A 23,268-nucleotide genomic window follows, 5' to 3' on the forward strand; every position below is an offset into this window, starting at 1 on the left:
CATAAAACTCAAGATACTATGACCACCTTTACTTACAAATAATTTATCCTAAAGTTCTATACAAAAAAAAAAAACAAACAAACAAACTTCCAATTCCTTATTCCAAATAAAATTCTAAGTCAAATACAAAACTTATTTTAGAAACTTAAAATAAAGTATGTAAATAAAACTAAATTTCAAAATTTGAAATGAATATCTTTTATCAACTGGCTTCACTAAAATTGATAACAAAATTATATGAAAAAAAAAGGAGAATAAGAATTCTTAGAGTAAGCATGAATTTTCTTTATTTAAAAAATTGATCAGTTATAATTTATCCTTAACTTCTCATCGAGGTATATATGATTAGATTTTAAAAGAGATGAAATACGAAAAAGGAAAATTAAAGAGAAAAGGGATAAGAGATTTAAAAAAGATAGAAGAAACGGTGTTATAATGATGAACTAAAAAAGGAATAGTTGTTATGATCATACCAAAGACTAATGAGGTTATTATCATGATAAATATGGAAAATATGAATTCAACTCGTCTTATGAAACTAAATATAATAAGTGATTTGAATGACCATGATTTACTTGTCAAAAGAAACAAAATAAAGTCTTTGGAACATTAAAAAAGATACACTAATTAATGTATTACATGAGATAAATGGACAAATAAAAAAGAAATAGTTAAATTTATTTATTTTGTGCATTCTATTAAAAAAATATATGATAAACTAGTATTTTATAAATCTCATCGGTCAACATAGAAGTTGAAATACACAACTTCTTAACAAAATTTTACCTACTCAAGTTATTCAAAGAATCTCATCTTTATTTCCTCCTACAACCAATAACAAAAAGATTTTACTTAACAACAAAAATAGAGAGTTTATATCATCAAGTAATTATAAAATGTTTAAAAAAATTTCATAATCTATAGGTTAATAATGTTTGGAAGGAGATTTAAGCACATTCACTCATTTATTGTTAAGAGAGAAAAGAGAAGACAAATTTGAGCTGATTGTTTGTAGTCATATGTAACAATTTGGGAAGAAAAGGGATTGCTCTCTCATTCAATCTTACTTGATGTGAAGGGATTTGTGGAGAATGAATGCATTTTTACTTAAATATCCCTGTTTTATCCTTTTGCTTCCAGTGGTTTCAGGGGATTTCTTATCAAATTATTTATGGCTTTTCAAGAATTACTGAAAATAAAAAAAGTTAAGAATAAAAATTCCTAAAATATATAGAACTGAAAATAATCATGAATATTCTAAAATATGAAGACTATAATCATAAGAAAAAAAATACAAAGACTAAAATTACTGATAAAGAATTAAAAACAATTAAAAATTACAATTTAACTCATAACATGTGTTATAATAAAGTATAAAAGAAACCAAAATTCATCTTAAAAGAAGGAAGACACATAACCTACAACAGAAATCCTTTAACTAGTAATAAATATTAAGTGTAGCAAAATAAGTTGTTTTACCCACACTGAGGTGTAAAATTCGGGTTGGCCCAACTTTATGGACCACAATTTTGTTGTTTATATTTGGTCATTCATTCATTGATCCAACTAATCCATTTCTCCTTGAATTTTACCATTCTTATTAAAAAAAAAATTATTTTTTAATAATTTTTTTACAATCACTTATAACAGTTTCTAATTAATCATTTTAAATAAATGAACCCAACAGTTAGTAATTAATATTTTAAACATATAAACCAATAAAATAGTGATAAATTAAAAAAAAAGTTGTTAAAAAAAGTTTTAAAATATCAATCAAATAACTTGTAGCGAATGATTCACTGGTCAAAGCCATCCCAATGATTCTTATGGAACTACTGTTCTTTTTCTCATTGCTGAAACTTCATTCATTCCCCACCACAGGGTGTGGATGTGCTGCTGCACTTGGATGGGTCTAACACAGTTATGTCCAGCACATAGAAAACAAGAAGAAAACTTTGAGAAATTGGTTTATATATAAAGATGAAAGTGAAATTGGTATTAACTAGTTTGAGATACACAAGATGTTGAGCAGACTAAAGTGATTGAAAAAAGTAAAAGATCACAGCTTTTTGTCAAACTTCTGCGACTTCTCACCACTTTGCTTTCCAATAGCTTTCAGAAGAGCTTCAGTGACATGCCTTACATCAAGGCTCTGGTCCTCAGCCACAACAATGGCTTCCAAAGAAAAACCATTTTCGCATGAAACTTTGGCTTGCTGAACATTCACACACATCTCATCAAATGCCTCTAAAATACCCACTAGCTTGTTACTCCCCTTCTCACAGGTGACCTTCACCATAAAAGTTCCTGCTCTTACCTTCTCTATTTTCACATCCTGGCACATAGTTTTCCAACATTTAAACATAGAAACAACATTCGTGTATATCTAACATGTTATTATTATGGGTGGTTTCATTTTTGTACCCAGGCCTTGTTTTTGTAATGTAGGGAAAGGTTAAGAGAATAAGCATACCTTGTTCTCTTTGACATGGTTCAATAGGTTAATGTGGTCTTCTCTTGCGGCTAGCAGGTTTTCATAATGTCTTTTGAGAGTTTCCAAGGCGAGCTTTAGCTTGTACAAGCGCAGAATGGTGGTATTGGCAATGGAGGTTCTCTTGGCCTACAAAACAAAACAAAACAAAACAGAAACAACTTCAGTGTATGAAGAAAGAAAGTTACTTCAGTTTCGAAATCATGCGAAAGAGAGGTTGAAATAAATGGTGTTAGATTGCATTACAGAATATGAGTTGGTAAGGACTCGCAGAATATGAAGTTTTCTGCGCAGTGATATCCTTTTCTGCACTCTGCAAGCCATCTTCTCTGTTTATCAGTCTTCTCTATCTCTCTCTCTATCTCTCTGGTGAATGTTAAATTGAGAGAACTTAACTCTTGCTGGGTATTTATAGCTGGTGATTGGAGTGATGTTTCTTGGATTCTTGTCAATTGAAATTGATAAAAAGCGTCCATTGCTACCATGTGTTTCTCTATATGAAAGTAAAATAAAAAATAAAAAACATGAGATAAAGAGTTAAAGACTATCTGACACCACCATACCTATTACACATATAGAGAGACACGGGGAAAAGAAGAAAAACAAAGGCACTGACTAGACTGTGAAATGTGAAATGATAAGAAAATGAATAGCGACAAAGAGACATATGGTTGGTGTAAAAACCAAAACTTGTCAATCGATAAAATTTATTTGAATAAAATGATTTTTAGTTACCAAGCTTGATTGAAAGGGTATTTTACATTTATTCTCTTTAAAATGATGGGATTTTCATGATATGAAGCAGAAGAGATTTCAATTAATTTAAATGATTTAAGAGTAGAGTTTTGAAGAGGAAAGTGAGGCATAGTGGAATAGGTTTTGATTAGTGGTTTCTCGAAATGTAGGTACATTGTAAATGAAAAAAGGTGTGAGAAGTACAGAGTTTAGTAATTTGTCATTTGTGAAAGTGCTAGAAAACAAGGGTTTTATGAGCACAGCACAGTTGGTTGGTGAAAGGGATGTGTAGGAAGCAGAGAAAGTGAAGAGGGGAGCATGAAAAGGTGGATGATATAGTTGTCATATTCAGTAAAAGACTGTTAAAATTTGCATGGGAAGGGATGTGAGAACTGAAGCAATCCAATGGACAATAAGAGAGGATGGTCATTCTCAGTCAGAAATAATGCATATATCAGTTCAGTCACTGGCAATGCCAATGAGACATAAGCATACATGCATGCATATCAGTCATTCATCTTCACGGGCCTCTCTTTGCATTAGCCTTTGCCTTTGTCTCTCTCTCTCCATGCCAAACCTTCACTAGCTAGTGGCCACACTTATATCACATGTACTGACACACTTTCTGTTTTATTCTTTATATCCTTCCCTTTCTCCACTTCAGATTCGCTGGCTTCGTTTCTACCTACTTCAATTAATTCATAAAGTATAAATTAGGTACTCCAACCCATCGATTCATTATAATATCTCTTTATATATCTTTCAAAACCAGAAATAGATTGAATGGATAATGGAAGAAGGAGTTTAAAGAATTTATAAATTAATTCTTTAATATAGACTGACATATATATATAAATGGTGGTTTAGTGTGTTTATGTGAATGTGTGTTACAGGTTATATTATTATAATCCAAGTTGAAGGAAAGCATAAGCATTTGGCATAAACTGTGGATTGGGTGGTAATTCTCTAAAGGTAGAAATGACAAATAGAAAGCACATAAGGTGCATAAAAGGCCATGGAAAGGACTTGTCGATTACTGAATCATCTCATTGTTGCAGAGGGAAGCACTAGCAATAGAAGGCAAAAAGAAGGTTTGGATTTTAGTAGTTGCATGCCTCCTTAAATTGCTCTTATTAGCCTTGTTTTGTTGTACGCACTAACATCTCTTTTTGAAGGCTACTAGCTACGTGAGAGAGGACTGCTTTATTGTCTCCTCATCCTTTCATGCACCAATGATAAAAAGTTCATCCTTCCATCGGTTTTGCTTGTCCATTTCTGCTTGACATGTCTCTCTCTCAATGCGAAAAAAGAAGCTATATTTGTATCTATTCATTGGCTTCTTGCTAAAAGCTCTATGCTTTTCATCTTCTTATATCCTTCATGGAATCTACACTCACATGCTCTAAACAATGGAGCAATGTTTTCTATACCACCAAACCTGTCACCCACAACATCCTATGCTCTGCTTTCAGCTTCCACAGAACCACCACCTCTAATCACACTTCACACACATCAATAATCTCCCATAAGGAGCTTATATAATATGATTCCTGTTACCAATCAAAGTTTCCTAACAAAGTTACTCTCTATTGAACTTAAAACACCTGTCTCAATGGTGCTACTTTAACAAGACAACACACTATATAACTTTCATTTATATATATAAAAAAAAGTGAAATTAAATTAATTTAATAAATAAGGTATAAAATCTAACTTCTTCAAGTAGTTTCTTAAGTTCATTGTCCAATCGGAAGTTAATGGTAACAACTCCGATAATTTTACAAGACTCATTATTTTTAAGGAGAATTATACCTCCATCAACTGCTATTGCAAGTATAAATAAATAAATAAATAAATAAATAAATAAATAATGGGTTAAATATGTTTTTGGTTTTATACTTAAATATGAAATTAAAATTTGTTAAGTTTCAAATTTTGATATCTTTTAGTCTTTTAACTTTAAAAATGAATCAATGCATGATTCTTAACCTATGTTAGTTTTTTTTACATGTTAAACAATATTCACTATTTGATAGGAACGTCCTTCAATCTTCAAGAAGGAGTGGCTCCTTGATCCAGAATGACGCAGCGGAATGGAAAACGAAGTTGATGGATGCAGTGCACGGCAGGTGTTTGATAAAATGTTTGGACGTGTTTGGATGAAGGTGTAGATAGAATTCTAGCTCAGAAGACTTTCCTAAGGGGAAAGAAGCTAGAGGATGCAAAGCTAAAGCTAGCAAAGAGTTTGAACTTGAGANAAGTGGCTGAATTTTGATAGCATAACACTAATTTCATTCAAGTTCCTTTTACAAGAGGTGAAGCTTCTCTTTTATAGATGGAGAAAGCTTGCAAAGTCGTGCAATGGAAGCTATCCTAAGTGCATATTGAACACGTGATGGAAACTAAAGGATGCTTGCGGAGGAAGCTATCCAGCTGGCCATGAGTTCCATATGAACAATCTGAAGCACATGTTGCAATGATGGAAGATGTCATCTTGTTTCCGCTGAGCGGTAAGGCTCATGGCGCTGAGCGCTGGCCGAGTGGTTTCCACCTTTATCTCCTTTGCTTCCCTTTGCTTGATCACTTCTTTTGGTACTTGGCAGCCTTTATTAATGACCTACAAAAGCAATGTAAAATTAAAGAGAATCATGCTAAGACTTAGATAAGGAAATAGTTTTGGAAATCTATATTCTACTTCCTTTTCTTTAGTCTTAGTTGTAGTTGATACTTCTTTAGATGGGAAGTCCCTAAAGGGGTTGCCATCATTCCCTCCCTCTTTAAAAACGATTTGTCCTCAAATCGGGAAGAAATAAAGAAGCACAACTTCGGTTTTTGTTGTCCGCCTGGATCAAAGATATATCTACAAAAGATAGCAAAAATGAGTATGATGAATAAGAGATATGCAAAGAGAAGAATTTGAAAAGAAGGCCTTATGACAAAAATGTGATTAGAAGAAGTCTTGGNCTTTTTATTTTCACTTTGTTTGGAACATTCCCCATGATGAAATGGAGAATCAAAGTGATGTTTTTGAAAAGAAGAAAAGTCAAGGTATTTACCTGCTAAGGAAGGAGTTAATATCATGCATACCTTTGACTCCTTTTTCTTTGCTTGAGAAGGTTGCTTGTCCAACCTATTTTCTTTTTGTCTTTCTTTTTCAATTTTTTCTTTGATTTTTATCTCATCCTCTTTCACTTGTTCAGGTGTAAGAGGAATCAATGTGATTTTATTCCCTTTATGGAGGAAAGTTATTTTGTTGGTATAACCATCATGAGTGGAACTATGATCATATTGCCATGGCCTACCAAGTAAAACATGCCCAACATCCATTGGAACAACATCACATAAAATATTTTCTTCATATTTGCCAATGGATATTGGTATGGTTACTTGTGTGTTCACTACTATTTCTTCATCCTTTGTTATCCACTGAAGCTTATAAGGCTTGGGATGAGGAATAGTAATTAAGGCTAATTTGTTCACCACTCTAGAACTACAACAATTGCTAGAAGAACCACTATCCACCATCAATGAACAAGTATTTTCAAAGATTTTGCACCTTGTGCGGAATAGGTTCTCCCTTTGAGATTGTTCTAGCTCTTTAGTTTGACTTCCAAGAAGTCTTCGAACCAACAATAACTCACCTTCACAAGGTAAGGCTTCTTCCTCAGATATGGAAGTATCCGAGTCACTAGAAGAATCTTCACTTTCACTATGGTGGTCCAAGAGATAAGTAGACCTTTTGTGAGGACACTCAGAAGAATAATGACCTCTCTCTCCACACTTAAAACATCTAGTCTCTCTACCCCTTGGTTCTTTTGAAGATTCTTTGTGAGGGTTATTTCGTTCTTGCTCTCTCTCTTTTTCTTTACCTTTTACTTTATCCTTTTCTTTTTGTTTTTCTTTGTCTTGAGGTTTATCATACCTTATTGGACTACCCTCCCTCTTATGATCTTTCCTATACTCGGAGGTGGTAGGGTAATTCCTTTTTGTGGAAGCTTTTCTTCTAAGTTGCTCTTCCACTCTCACACATAGTTGGACAAAGTCATTTAGATCTAGGTAAGGTAAGAGTTCTACCTTATCTCTAATCTCATAGTTCAATCCACTCTGAAATCTAGCTATGGTGAATCTCTCTTCTTCTTTGATCCCTGCTCTCAACATGAGTAACTCTAATTTTTGCCTATATTCTTCAACACTCATGTTTCTTTGTTGAAGTCGATGGAGCTTGTCCATGACTTCTCTAGCATAATAGGCTGGGACATGTCGCCTGTGTAAGGCTGCTTTCAACTCATTCCAGTATTGAATGGTGTAGTCGCCATGCATCTTTTGGTCTCTTATGATAGATGTCCACCATTAGAGGGCTGCACCTTGAAAGGTCAAGGTAGCTAAGGTTACTCTCCTCCTATCATCAATATTGTAACACTCAAAAATCTGTTCAACCTTCATCTCCCACTCAAAGTATTCTTCAACATTATCTCGACCATAGAAAGGAGGAAGGTCAAGCTTTGGTTCCACTTGATGGTCTCTATGGTTATGAGGACGCCTAGGAGGGTGTTGATAGTGATCATAAGGTTGGTAACTATGGTGATCACTATGTTGGGAATGGTCATCATGATCATGGTTTTGCCTATGAGAGTGATCCCCTTGTGTGTGCCCTCTCATATTGTGAGTAAGATTGGCGACCATTTGCCTTAGCTCATTCAACTCAGACTTGGTTCTATTGAGTTCTTCTCGCAACTCTATGTTCTCTTGAACTTGATTGATGTTACCTTGAACACTCGAGTGACTCATGCTTGTGAAGTAGAGAAAGTGTTTTCACAAATATTTGAAAGCCTTTCACAAGTATGAATCAAAACTTTTGAAAAGAAGTTTTGTTTGTTTTTTTTTTTTTTTGGTGAAGGACTTCTATAAAGATTCTAAAGGTGAAGAAACCGAATAGTTCCCAGGAAGGAGAGGTAAGTCACAATGGACAGTCTTAGAGACCTTGTCCTTCCTAGCCAGAATGTCTCCTGTCGTTTCTTACCCAAGTTTCAAGATAGAAGCCTTTCAAAATCCTTTGAATGCAACAATGTTATGCTCCTAAAAACCAAAGGAAGGTTTTAACTATATGAAACGCGCTCCTAAGTATCACGGAGACTTAAAACATAAAAATCAACAAGCAAAAGTTTAAAGAAAGAATGAAAATGAGACTCGGCCCTAAGTGAAAGTGCAAGTGACACTTTGAGCCCCTTGACACACTTTCACACTAAGATGTGGAAACTAAGCTATTACAATGTTTAGTGGTGATCTTGGAATTGCTAACAAAGCATTTTCCCAAGCCACTCAAGTTGCAAAATTGAAAGAAAATTGCACTCAAATGTTCCGTGATATCAAGTCACAAATACAATGAAAAATGTGTGCAAATGAGAAAGCCAAGTGTGGTTGCTGTTTCAGGGTGCTGGAATGCCAAACTTTGATATGTTGCTGCTGAAAAAAATACTGCTGGAACAGTTTAATACAGCCAAGGAAGATGCTCTCAAAGTCCCAACTTGTGCTTGCTTTAACAATGCTTCCACTCCTTAGTATGCTACCCCTTTTGGAGAAGCAAACTGGTTGCTAGAACTCCACCAAAACGTCAGAGCATCCTGCCACACACCAAACCAGTCACAGAAAAAAAATCTGCACTGCACCAGAATTTAAATTCGCATACCAGGTTTGGTGGCACAAATTGGAGGTCAAACAAGGTGATTTCAAGTAGTTTTAAGCTTTGGAGCAATGGAGGGACACAAAAGGAACCTAGGAGAGACACTAGATCAGATTAAACACGCAAGAAAAAGCAAAATCGAAGAGCCAAAAGTAGTGCAGTAAACTGTTTGATAATTTTGCAAACTGTTTGATGGAAGTCCCCAATGAGCTTCAAATTTAGTGATTTTCGGGTTTTGGGGTTCAAAACTGGATTGCATGGTTTTCTTTTGCTTTTTATGATTGGATTATACTTCTTGGATCATATAATTCCATATGGAAACATGTAACCAGCTCTTGCCAATCCAGAATTGAAAATTAAAGATTGCACAAAACCAAACAGCACTAAAAGTGAAAACTGCACCAGAAAAATGGCTTTATAAAAGTGTGCTTTCAGACCCAAAAATGAGTGACAGTGTTTGGAAAGGTGAATTGATGGTGCAAGCAAGTTTATATCATCAACTTGAAGGTGTACAAACACTCAAACAACAAAGGAATACACTGCAGCAGAAATTGACTAGTTCACTTCCAAATTAAAACAACTTTGATGGTTTAGGAAGTGATTCTGCACATTGACTTAAAATGGACCAAATGAACAGTGCATACATGTTTTAAATGATAAAATACAACTGAACAAATGTTCACAATGCACTGAAATAGACGAATTTGACAAAACACCTCTGCTATAGCCAATTATGCAGCAATTTCACTTAAAAGTTGTACCAAAACATGGCTAAAATGGAACTGCAGTAGCTAAAACTGAGTGCAGTGTATTCACAGCTTAAAGGACACTTCAAACAGGTTTATATGATCATATGGAATGTGTTCAAAGCATTAAAACAACCAAGACATATGCAGAGCTATTTTTCACTGGTCTAGCTCCTAAAAAGCACTAAAATGAAGCACCATTTCATTGCATTTTTCACGTGTTCAATTCATAGCTTAGCTAGCACACTTCACGTGTAACATGAGTAGCTTCCCATGCACACTTCAGAACCTCTCTTCATCTATAAAAGAGAGGATTCAATCCTTTGTAAAGCAACTTGAATTGAAGTAAAGAAATGCTGCCAAATTTCAGCTTTCACTCTCAAGTTCACTCTTGTGCAATGTTATCTTGCCTATCCTCTAGCTCCTTTCCCCTTAGGAAAGCTCTCTGAGTTAGAATTCACCAATACTCCATCATCAACTTCTCTCGGACCTTCATCAAACACCTTGACTACACTTCATCCATCATCATGGCGTCCTTCATCCGCTGCCCAAATCTGAACCCGTGAAGCTTCTCCAAGCATGAATTCGGTGGAGGCTTCTATCACTATTTGAGTTAAAATATGTAAACTTATATAAAACATTCAAACCTCAATCCAAAATGTCACATGATACGTTAAAAAAATTTAACGTAATTGAGTTATAATGATTACATTAATTCATTTTTAAAGTTTGAGAACTAAATTGTATCAAAGTTTCTCATAAAAAGTAAAAGTAAAGCAAGAAAATTCAGTGTTTGTTTTATTCATAGGTCACTAATAATATGTTTACATTTTAACAAAAATAAAGGTAAAAATATCAACAAAGTCTAAAAGAGTCACAAATGCTTAAATTGTCTTGTTTTGAGCACAAGTCCCCAACAAGGCGCCAAAAACTTGTTGGCTGCAAAACCAACAACAAGTGCACTGACCACAGCGTACCAAGTGATAAATATCGTTTTATCCCAAGGGACTTGTGTAATACATGACAACTCTTCCTTCCATAACTGAATTAAACATCAAAGTGCACAAAAAACACAAGAAACTCTTTTTGTATTTTCATCAAATAGTTGTTGTGCAAGGAATTTAACATAAAGTATGTACAATTTGTTAATACTAGAATTCATTAACTTCATTCTCATGCATTCACAAACATCTCAATTTCATCCATTGAGTGTTCAATTTCAATTCTAAGTTCAAGTCATATTTTCAATACACCAAGAACTAAAAATTCATGCATGAGTGGTCAATCCAAATCAAGCATTAAGCATATAAATTAAATACTAACATGAATTGGAAAATCATATATATTAACATCAAAAAATACATAAGAATTCCATGTTTTACATCTAATCTCAATAAATAGAAAAATCCCTCCATGGTGGAGAACTAAGGGTTCTACAAAATTGAAGAGATAAGAAAGAAATTGAAACCATAGAGAGATGCATGACCTTTCTCAAGGTTCTTTGCAGTTGCTCCATGCTCCAATTGCGCTTCCCCTTCACATTTCCATCTCCAATTCGTTACCCATATTCTTCTTTAACCCAAAAGGGGCAAAATCACTATTGATGTAGATTAGAGCTCAAAACGAGAAGGGAGAGCTTCCCAACACCCCAAACACCTTCTAAAAGCCTCTACCAGTCACTCTAGGTGAAGAATTAAGTGTAGAAGGAGAAGAATCTCTCAAAAACTTTCCCCAAAACATGACTAAATACCTATTTTACGCGTTTCTGGTTTAATAGACTTGTCCAAGCGAAAAGTCAACTCACCTAGCAAAAAAGTCAACTTTCCCAAGCGAGTGAATGATGTCAATCAACCCATGAACAGTGTCGATCAACCCATGAATAGTGAACAATGAATAGGGAACAATGCCATTTTAATAATTTCGTTTTTTCATTGCGTTCGCAGCACTAAATGTGACTCTTGTTGCACCTAGTGCGAGTATTCACTTAAAACCCATCTTTTGTTGTTTAATCATGCTTCCTTGAGTTTCAACTTGTTTTCACACTCAAAGAGAGATCAGAGGTAATAAAAAGTATATACTAACTAAAACACAAGAAAACATGAAAACACACTAAACTTGGGGATAAAACAAGGTAAAAGCTATGAAGGAATTGATTTATTCACCACAATATAGACACAAAAACACGTAAAATCAATCATTATCAGATACCTCCAAAATTTTGTTGTCAGCTATTTAACGTGTGATAATCAATTATCCACTTACGGTAATCGATTATGCATTTGATGAATGCACAACGACTAATTGAACTGAGGTCTAATTGAACTATTCACCTACTTGTCATTCCTATAGATGTAAGTTAAGAGGGGCCCCGATGTCTATATGGCGGAAAAATAATGACTATTCTCCTACCTATCAGGTTATAGACGTTAGTTTGGAGGGGGGGCCGACGTCTATAGTCATGTATAGACGTCAGTGTGGAGGGATCCGACGTCTATATGGTGACTATTCACCTACCCGACGTCTAGGCCTGACTTATTACGACCTTGCCACAAATCATTGATTTACGTTAGGGCCCCGTCTAACTGACGTATAAGGGGTGACGTTAAAAGTCAATTCTACACTAGTGACTTCATTTAATTTCATTGTCTTGTATTTTTTTTGTTATACTTTTTACAGGTTGATCTGATGCAATCAGTAGTACTAGGTTTTTTGTAAACCAACCGCTATTGGATCAACCTCTTCACCTTGTACAATGTTCATTAGAGTAATTCAAGTAATTTTAATTTTCATACTCGTGTTTTTCAATTTTTTTGTGTTTTTTGCCACTCTGAACAATCCTTCCGAGTTTGGAGCAAGCTTGCCATGTGCTGACTTTTTGTGAGCATTGTTCATGTTTCTCCACACTAGGTCCTGCTTGACGAAGCTTTGTTGCTTGACTTTGAAGTTATAACCTTGTGTCACCATCAGTTTACATGCTTTAACTCTCATCGCTGCCATTTCCCTTCTTTCGGTCATAGTGTTGATCTCTACCTTTAGTTGATCGACATTGAAGTCCAATGTGTCAGAAAAGATACCTTTCACCCAATAAGGGGATATTATGGCCTAGTGAGAAAACATTTTTCTGTGCAGATTTTAAAGTGTCGAGAGTTGAAGAAAAACATAGATTTTTTTTAAGTGGAAATGAACCAGACACTTAAGACACATGTTGAGGCATTTCTAGGGCTCAAGAACTCCATATTCCTACATCCTTTTCATCATTTCAATCCATTCTTGTGTTCTTGATGTATAGGAGTAGCTAAACTCCATTTCATTAGGGTTGAATGTAATGCACCTAAACTCTTTGTAGTTCTTTCTATGCAATAGAATATCTTTCATATTTCTTGTGTTTTATCATTTTTATTCACTTGCATGATGGAATATCTATGCTACTTTGGTGGTGTCTAATAATTGGAAAATGCTTTAGAACCTAAACATGGATAGAACAACCAAAAGGCTTGGTTTTAGACATAGACCAAGGTGTTTGGTCATTCTAGACATCTTTTCTTAATGCAAATCTTGTGTTTGAATATCTAAGGGATTAGTATTTTCACATAAAGATTTAGAATTTGTCTTTAAGGGATTAGTGCTTCTATACTTCTGATGTAAATGTTTGAATATGTTAGAGATATATTGTGTGGATGACTACATAGAGTATGGGTCATGAAGTCCAACCCCGATGAGTCTTTACCCGTATCACTTTATAACCTTTATATTCAGTAACTTTATATGTTTGCAACTTATTTGAATCAACTATAGTTTATAGTCATTGCCTAAACTAATAAGTAATCATAATTATCTAAACAAACACAAATCCCTTAGGAAACGATACTTGAACTTACAATCTATATTACTTGAACGATTTGGTGCGCTTGCAAGGTGTTAACAGTGGGCTGGCAATGTCCATTCCCCTCAAGTGAACGGTCAGGGGGAGATAATGTTAGGTAACTTTGAAGTTGATGTCTTGACTTCGTTTCCATGCTTTTGGCATCTATTGCACCTTCTAATAAATTCCTTGCAGTTGACCTCGATCGTTGGCCATGAGTATTTCGCTTGTAGGACTTGTGCTTTCATAGCTCACCGACCGATATGCATGCACAAACACCATTATACAACTCATTCATTATGTATTGGGCCTTTTCTTGGGATATAAATTTGAAAAGTGGCGTTGAAAATCCTCTCTTGTAGAGGTCGTCGTTGGTAACAACACAAGTGATCCGCTTGACATCCTTATTTTGATTCGTACAGGTCATCTTCTTGCTACTTCATTAAAGGTTAGATTTATACACTCCAATACTCTTGATTGGCCATAGACGTGTTCATATTTGCCTTATTATAGTTTTTATCTACCCCTTCTCCTCTCATTTGACTAACTTGGATAACAAATCTCATTGGGTGTTTTCCTCTCGGAGAATATGCTCGAGGGTGTCCCTTTTGAATCCTCTCATCAACTCTATCACTTTGTGATAGTATTGAAAGAGCAAGTCATATTTGACTTGATAATTTCCTTTAACTTAATTGACTACTAGTTAGGAGTCGATCTTTGTATTTTAGCTTTTGTGCTTCCAAGTTTTTAGCTATGGTCAGCCCGACCACTAAGGCTTCTTACTCCTCTTAATTGTTTGATACTTTGAACTTGAAAATTAGGAAATGTTCCATGCACACCCCGTTGTTTGATGACACATCCACTTATGGTCGACCAATTCACTATACGTTCTTTGTAGCTTAATCACAAAATCAGCCAAGTGTTAACTATTGACTGAATCTCTCTGCTCAAACTTGAAGTCAAACTCTAATAACTCTAGATGGTCGTCCTCCTTGCTATAGATCAAGTTTTTAAAGAATTTTCACGATAGGAAAATCACGAAATGACTTCGAAAATATAGTCTTAGGCATGAAACGACAATTAGCAATGCTAGAGTAAAATTGATAAAGCAACCTTCTGGATCGGTTATATATACCATTTTCCAACTTTAATTGCGTAAAAGTAATTCTTACCGCATCTACTGCTTATAAAACCTAAATGCTAAAAGAAATCATTATTTATCTACTTTTATATTAAAAATAAAAACACAACTTAAAGATTACAACTTTTATTTTTTATAAAATATCACTCTTATTGAGAATAATCTAAAAATAAGACAAAATTTCACATTAGATAAAAATAACAAAATTAAATATTATATAAAAAAAATTTCTAAATTATTTTAGATTAAAAGTGATGTGAATAATTTATGAGTTAAACTCATATCACATTTATATAATTTCTCTCTAATAATAACTACATAAAAGGAATACACTATTTTAATATTGAAAGTATTAAATATTTTACATTAATATTTGAAAATAATAAAAATTAAAATAAGATTATGCAAATGTCATTTTAGTTCTTAAACTTGAGTATTTATTATTATATTATCATTAAAATTACATTAATTTTATTATTTAATTTCCAGTCTTTTGAGTTTCAGACTAGAATGAGTATAAATTATATTTTTATATACTTTTTAAATTTTTTAATTAATTTTAAATACTACAGTGAGAGCTCATATTTTCTGGATTTAATTAGATGTTTAATCCCATATTTTAACTAGGGTGTTACTTTCTCCACCACCACCACTTTTCCTTCCACCTTCTCACAAATTTTGTAATGACAAAATTGCCCTTTTAAATTTTAACTTTTTTACTTTTAATTACCAAACCCTACACACATCACTCTTATTCTCGCTCAACCCGCAGTCCCCAAGCTTTCTCTTACTCTCTCTCTCTCGAGATCTGGCTTTTTTTTTTTTTTCCATCTCTGTCACACTCTTTTATTTGTTGACTTCTCATCAAAATTCTATTTTTGTTCTCCGTGGTGGTACGGTGCTATCTGTGATGGTGCGGTGCAATGGTGCGGGTGAGGTGGTGTGATGTCCATATGTATTAGGACAATGATATTTTGACAACATTTTTTGATAATTTTTTTTACAACGGAACACGTGTCATCATTTTATTGGTCTATTTAAATTTATGTTTAAAAAGTATTTAAAACGGATCAATCACAAATTGTCACGTATGTGTTGTCAAAAAGTTGTTAAAAAAATGTTGTTCGAAGAAGTTTTTCCTATCTATTATTAGTTTTCCGTTTCATGCCCAAATCGTTCACTAATATATTCGAAGCTATTCACACCAGTGTAAAACTAAGCTTCCACAACGTACAACTTATTATAGACTCAGAAAAATAAAAAAAAGAATGATTATACGGTGACATTACGTAAATAAGTAAAACTTTTTTTTATGTAAGAATAACACTTAATGTTATTATATTTGTGAAAAATTTGAATAAATTACTAGTTTTGTTTTTAGGATGGGTGAAATTCACACACGCAGTCAGAAGGTTTGGATTAAATTTGAAAAAGTATAATTCAAAAGAATTAATTTTATTGATCGGAGTTGCCCAAAAATTTGCACCATCTAAATCAAATTATCAAATGAGATGCTTCACATCAGAAAAATGGATCCCAATCATACCACACAAATATATATATATATATATATATATATATATATATATATATATATAGGATATTGTTCTTAATGTTGTCATCGAATAGTATAGCAAACTCCCTGAAACATTTTTATTTGCAACATTCCATTCATATAGAAATCAAGCATATATATAATCAAATCTATCCATTAAATTCTGAAGTCAATTTTCTCTCTTCTTCTACAACTATTGAGCGCATGTATATCATTACGAATATATTAATATTCCCACAAATTAAGATATAGACACATAACACATTTTATATTTCCTTTTCCTTTCATACATCAGCATATGAAACATGAAATAATAGAAGATAACCAAGCAGAGCTATGGAAGACACATTTACATAACTCCCTGTTCAGAAACTTTCTAATGAGCACTTTGAACACTTAATTCCCACCCTTTGGATGTCAACGGTTGAATTGAAGCTATAGTTATTTAATTTCTTTATAATACTCCTTCACCATTTGCATCAAAAGTTGAAACAACATCAGCCACTGTTGGAAATATGTTATTTTCTCCAATGACATCCGTTAACTTAGATGCACAGAGTTTCTCTATCACAATTGGTCCTGGGTTTGCCATGATAAGCTCAAAATTAACATAATATAATAAATTAATAAAAACAAAATCTTAAATGAATGTATTAAATGGATATGAGCATCTGATGTCAACATCCGTTTAAGCATCTATTTCTCCTTAAACGGATGTTGACATATGTTGACGGATGCTAATATTCGTTTAATGGTTTTCACATTAATCACCTGCAACCTCTCACTCACCACACTCTGACACCATAACAATGAAAGAAAGAGAAGAGAATGAATTTCCAAAATGAATAGGTTGTGTGTCGTTCCATTCCCTTAGAGGATTGGAGTGAGTAAAAATATAAAATTTTAACCGTAAAAATAAAATTTTATTGAAGGATAAAATAGAAATAAAGAGATGGAGTGAGGGGTAGAAGAGGAAGGGAGAGGTGGAGAGAGCAAGGGATGATGGTAGATGGATTGCAGTGGTGTTGGCCCTTTTCTTTTTTGCAGACTTGAAACGTTGGGCTCAAACTCGTTTTAATCAAAGGCCTAAATTATTTTTAAGGTCATAAAAAAATTGGTTTTGCTTCTTACACCCTATCAAAAATTTGCCTCACTCCATCAAAATGTTACTGGATTTTTTTTTTTCGTATAATTGCTTTCCGGAAAAGAATTTCTTTTAGTGTGTTTCGGAAAATAAATTCCGATTTAAAATTTGATAGGGTGTAAGAAACAATATCCTACAAAAAAATTAAAATAAAAAGTCTCCCTTCTTAGATATTATGACCAAAAATGACGTATTTTTGATATGCAACTTATGTATGACAATATTATGACAAAAAAGAAAGTACTTATTACGTTGGTCCAATTTAACTTTTTCAATTTCTTTAGTGCTATTTAGTAACAAAAGAATCAATAATTAAAGTAAAAACAATGCTACTCAAAGAAGGCTCTTTCTTTAAACACTTATATATATATATATATATATATATATATATATATATATATATATATATATAAAAGATTCCAATAATTTTTTATTTATTAAAAAAATAATATTTATACAAATTATAATAATATCTAAATTATAGTTAATAATTTTGTTTGATTTGGAAAATTTATTGATTAGGGCTTTTTTTTGTTAAGGTTGTTTGATTCGAGGATTAATATATATTAAAACATGGTTAGGTTATAATTTCGTGATGAAATTCCATTGTGAAATCTCTGAATCTCTTTATAAGTTATAAATTGAAGAGTACATGTGCATCAAGTTCATTTTCGAGCTTAAGAGGAAAATTATGTGATTGTGAGAAAAGACTAATACTTTTGAAAACAAACACTGGGAAGAACAAAGGAATATTATTTTGGAGATGTAGGAACTAAAGAGTAAGTAATGAAGTGTATTATTGGTATTCAATTTTGTTACCATGGTTTTATTTAAGGGGTTGTGGTTTTGATGTGATTGTCACTATAATTATTTTGAATGAGTTGATGAAACAAAAGGTGAAATGGAAGAAAAACAAGAAATAGAATAAGCAAAAGATAAAATTGTTGGTATTAATGACAAATTGGTGGTGGAATTAGTAAAAAAAATGCAAAGTTAAAATACAAATTAATGATAGAAAGGAAAGAGAGGAAAATTAACTTTTTTTAATTGTATCTTAGGCATTTATAATTATATTTGAGATAAAGAGCAATTGTAATTGAAATTTTAATTTATAATGTTTCCCTTTGTAGTGGGTGAATTTTGTATTAAATTAGTGGTGTGAAACGTTATGTTTCAGTAAATTTTGTATTCTAGTGCTTATTGAAAGCATGACCCCTACATCATATTTTGAATAAAAAACATTTTTTACTTTATCTTTATCAGTTTTAAACAGAAAGCGATAATGTTCATTTTTTTTTTTGCCTATTATCATGAATCTTAGTTTTAATTTTGTTTTATCTTTAAGTTTAATGTATTTTATATTTTAGTTGTTTTATGTTTGTTTTATTTCTAATATATTTATTTATAAGTGTAAAATAAATAAATAGAAAATAATTAAAAAACAATCAAGAATTCAAGAATCATGTTTTGGGTAAAAATTTATCATTTTGGAGCAAATACTTGTTCTTGGTGGCACCAAAATCGTGCCCATCTAGAGATAAATCAATATTGTAAGGAGTCTGGTGTTGAGAGACAACAAAGTGGTGTTAAGCGCCACTTAGTTCTTCAATACTGACACTGAGCGGTCTAAAATGGTATTGATCAATGGTTTGACAAAAAGTTCATTTTACGTTTTATTTGATATGGCGTTGAGTGATATTGGTATGACATTGAGCAGTGCCATCACTAAGGATTTAAGAGATTGAGACTTCATGAGTTATTATAGATTCAAAGTTACATATATATTTAAACTTTATTTCTAACATTATAGTTTTTCTTATAATATTTTAAAACAATAATCAAATTTTGAATTTAAACATTCACAGATTTGTATTTAAATAAAAGAAATTGAATTAATTACATACTTAAAATATCTAATAATTTTATAATTAGATAAAAAAAAATAATAGTAACCATTGGAAGTAAAAATTAACAATAACAAAACTGCTTAACATTTAAAAGGATACAACAATGTGTTTTCGCAAGTCATTTGTATAGTGATATTTTCCAAACACGATTTCATTTCTTATACAAATTCTTTGTTGAAAAGATGTCTCCAATGCCTTTTCTCTTTTCCATATGTCTAAATAAATTAATCAGATTACAATAATGGAATATTAATTTTTTAAACTCTGCTTACGAGCTACAAAAGGAAAGTTCCTTATACATGCTTTGCTTTTCAAAATAAATTAATCAAAATTTGTATTTTAATCCCATCAATATAATAAGCCAAACCAAAGATGGAACTCTAAAGTGTGGTGTTGGAGGAATTTGACATTTTGGGGGCTTCGACTTTTGCAGCTTTGAATGGCCACCACGGCATAACATAGCCTATATCTGTACCACACAAAATTTATGTAGAAACAAAGTTAACTTTTCCCTTTTCTTTCTCCTGTGTTGAAACTTAGCCGTTGTGTAAAAAAATAATTCACCATAAAGGATGGTTCGCATAGAAAAGAATAAAACCATATGAAAGGACACATGCAACGCAAAATAAAGGCATAGTTCCTTTGGATATGCCATCCTAAGAGCCATAAATATCGTTCCCAAAGCCATTCATCTTTGTGTGAGAGTGTGTCTTCCCAGTTGCAGCTGCATTACAGGGCATGTTCTCCATTGGCAGGTACCCACTACGATCAATGCATCATATTTGCAACTTTCTTAGTGTGCAATCTGCCAAAGGAGATTTGCCCAGCGATTCTTCTGCAACCACTCCATGCTTCCTTCAAACACCATCCATTATACTTTTCTCACCACCTTTATCTATTCTTTCAAACATTTCTTGTATTTGTTTAAATCATGAAGTTCAAACATTCATCTTTTATCTTGGGAAATCCAAGAAATCCAACAACAAGTTTAAGTTCAAAGATACGAGAATGTTCTGCATCATATAAGAAAAAGATACTAGTAGTCTCATTGTTCCAAAGTTTTGAGATTTTAAGGTGAGAGTTGCTCCTACCACACCTAATAATCTCATCGTTTAAAAATCGATTTAAAACAGCTTAATATCCGAAACGTCTTTTAAGAATAAAACTGAAATTATACATTTCAAAATGGATAATACCTCGAATGAATGGTGGTTAATTCTAACAATGTCACCCTAAATTATATGTTTGTTTTTCTCTTCTTTCAAAAAGCTTTGTTTGCACTGTCAAATTTTCATCCTCATGATAATGTAAATATAGATGTGATCGTGTTTTTACTAACTCTTATTTAATTATTTTGGTTAATTTCTGTTGCAAGCTAAAGTGACAAGCAATTAAATATGATTTTTGACGTGATTACAGTCCCTTTGCTTGCGTTAGGTTTTCATATGAGCGTCTCTAACACACTACAATAGGAAGATTAATTCATTTTTTCTTTTATAAGGAATGAACAAATGTCAGGATGAGATATCACCTTATTTATTTATGTTTGTGCAATTAAGATGTAAAATTTGGGTGAGTCAAATAAATATTGTATAATAAGGCAATATTGATAATAATCATAATTGATTAAACTAGCTCACTTTCTCGAAGTAATCCAAATCTTTGCGCTGCTTCTAGTTTCAACATAAACAACTTTTGGGTGAATTAATAATAGTGTTTGGTAGTCAGCAGTAACAAATCTCTGAGTGCTTGTAGAAGCCAAAGAGAATGTGCTGCAGAATCTTCTTTCTGCATAATGGTCTCATTTCTTTTTCTTCTCAACAATTTAAAATTAGATTCCCTATGAATGCGTAAACACAAAATCTGAAAACATATATTCTTATTCATCACTCTCCGTTGAAAGCTACTTTAATTCTAACCTAACATGTTCATCATATATGTACATCTAATTATTTTCCTTCTGATACTTTGTAGCTTCTTTTATTTCGTTGATTCTATTCTATTTTTATGTGATGTTCGCCACATATGGTTGCTTAATATGTTTCACTGTAGTTAAAGCAGTGGGCATAATTTTATTTGTAGGGTCGATTCAAAATTCTTTCAGTGTGTTTAGGTTTTTCTTTCACGCCAAGTTTGTTCTGGTGAAATTAGAAAAAGAGATGGAAAAAGAAAAATATAAGATTAAAATGTAAAATTTATATTATTTATTTTAGAGGAGAAATAAAAAAGGAAGTTACTTTTATCTCGTGTATAAACATATTTCCCCTAATTAAATTTCCTCAAGAAGGAAATGTTTATTGTATTTACTCTTTTTATGTACTTGTTTTAAAAAATATAATATTATTATATCATTTATATTTATTTTCACTATATTTCATTCTATTTAATTCATTCGTTCAAAATTTATTTATGTGATTTTTTTATATTTTAAAATGCAGTATAAATTGGAAGAATTAGTTACCAAATTTTACTGTTGAATAAAAATCAAATATTCATCTATTTCGAACATCGGTTTTTAAATATGAACTTTCATTGTTTTTTATTTTATTTTTTCTTATATATTTCTTAACTTTCTTAACAAGATATTGTGCAGGAAAAGAATTATGCTAGTTATTATTAGAATTAAATTACAGATAACAAAATAACATGAAGTTTATGTGTGTGTGCCCGCGCGTCAAGTTTAGCTAATACGTGAGTTTGAAACTTTAATCATAAATAAAAAAAATATAACAAGAGTTTTGTTGTTTGTAAATAAATTAATTTTTGTTCATAACCTATAGAGAGCTTGTAACAGAAGACTTAAGTTTTATTTTCACATAATACATGTTTGGAAGAGATAAAGATCTTTAGAATTTGATTAAACATCATCAATTAATTTCATAGACGATCCTAATTAGAAACCAAAGTGTGTAAATACTCCAAGATGCATCAGGGAGCATACTTATTGTAAAAAAAAATTTCCTACATCGGTATTTTGCATGTACGAAGAACACGGAATACAAATTAATTAATGTTAAAGAATATTACTGATAGATTGTTGCTTTAAAACATTAAGGATAGAAACACAATATTCAATATTTATATTGATAGAATGCACCAAATACTTCTTAACGAGTATAAAATAAAGTGGTAGTGGTGGACACGATAACTTTGATGATCCTGTAAGAAAGAGAGAAGAAGAAGAGGAAAAAGATGAAAAAAAAATAAGAAAAAAAATTAAAAAAAGGAGGGAGAAGAAGAATTAATCTCATATTTTACCATCGACCACTACAAATTGAAAATTAGTTACCAACAATTTAGATCTCTCGATAAAAAAAAGGCTATCGATAAACATCCGTTATCGACGGCTACGAAACTCAAGATATGAAGTTCGTCGACCATAATCTATTAATATTTATCGACATGTATGTGACAATGAGTTTATGGTCATCAATAATTATCGAAGAATTTTGTTATCTTATCAATAAAGTTTAACAAAATATTTTTGGTTGTCAAGAATTACCAACATTGGCTATCATCAAGGATTTAACCTATCATTAATATGTGATTTTTTTATAGTAAAAGTGGATTAACACAACTCTTTTTTTTAAAACAATATAACTAAAGTGTTTGCATATATTTTATCAAATATTTGTTATAAATTTCGAATATAATATTGCAAAATATTTATTTTGAACATTATTTAAAATAATAATTTTTTTAAGAGATATTTTAGGTCGTGGGTCTCATCCACTTCCTCCACTATAAAACACAAAGTTCAGTCTTTCTCATCAGTTTTTTTTTCTCAGTTTTTATTCTCTCTTCCTTTCTTCTAAAATTATTCTGATATAAACTCTATCAGAGTTTCTTGCTAGTTCTGTGATCCTTGAATACATTTCAAAAAGTTCTTGTTGTATCCCGAGAAACTTGCGCAATACACCGCAGATAAGTCCTTAAAATTGTATTAAAAAGACTTACAAAATCTCATATAGTAGTTGAAAATTAAAGTATTAACTTATGACTATTTA

General features: G+C 32.1%; 1 protein-coding gene across 1 annotated transcript; it reads right to left on the minus strand.

Annotated features, from left to right (window-relative positions):
- Positions 1-1,937: 1,937 nt before the first annotated feature.
- LOC106779800 lies at positions 1,938-2,881 on the minus strand. Its single transcript, XM_014667997.2, has 3 exons — positions 2,738-2,881; positions 2,474-2,620; positions 1,938-2,335 (listed from the first exon to the last, which is right to left on the minus strand). Exons 1-3 carry the CDS (start codon positions 2,813-2,815, stop codon positions 2,060-2,062), a joined length of 501 nt encoding a protein of 166 aa, XP_014523483.1. The 5' UTR covers positions 2,816-2,881; the 3' UTR covers positions 1,938-2,059.
- Between the last annotated feature and the right edge of the window lie 20,387 nt (positions 2,882-23,268).

This window comes from Vigna radiata, unplaced genomic scaffold, assembly GCF_000741045.1.
Source record: "Vigna radiata var. radiata cultivar VC1973A unplaced genomic scaffold, Vradiata_ver6 scaffold_161, whole genome shotgun sequence".
Lineage (NCBI taxonomy): Eukaryota > Viridiplantae > Streptophyta > Magnoliopsida > Fabales > Fabaceae > Vigna > Vigna radiata.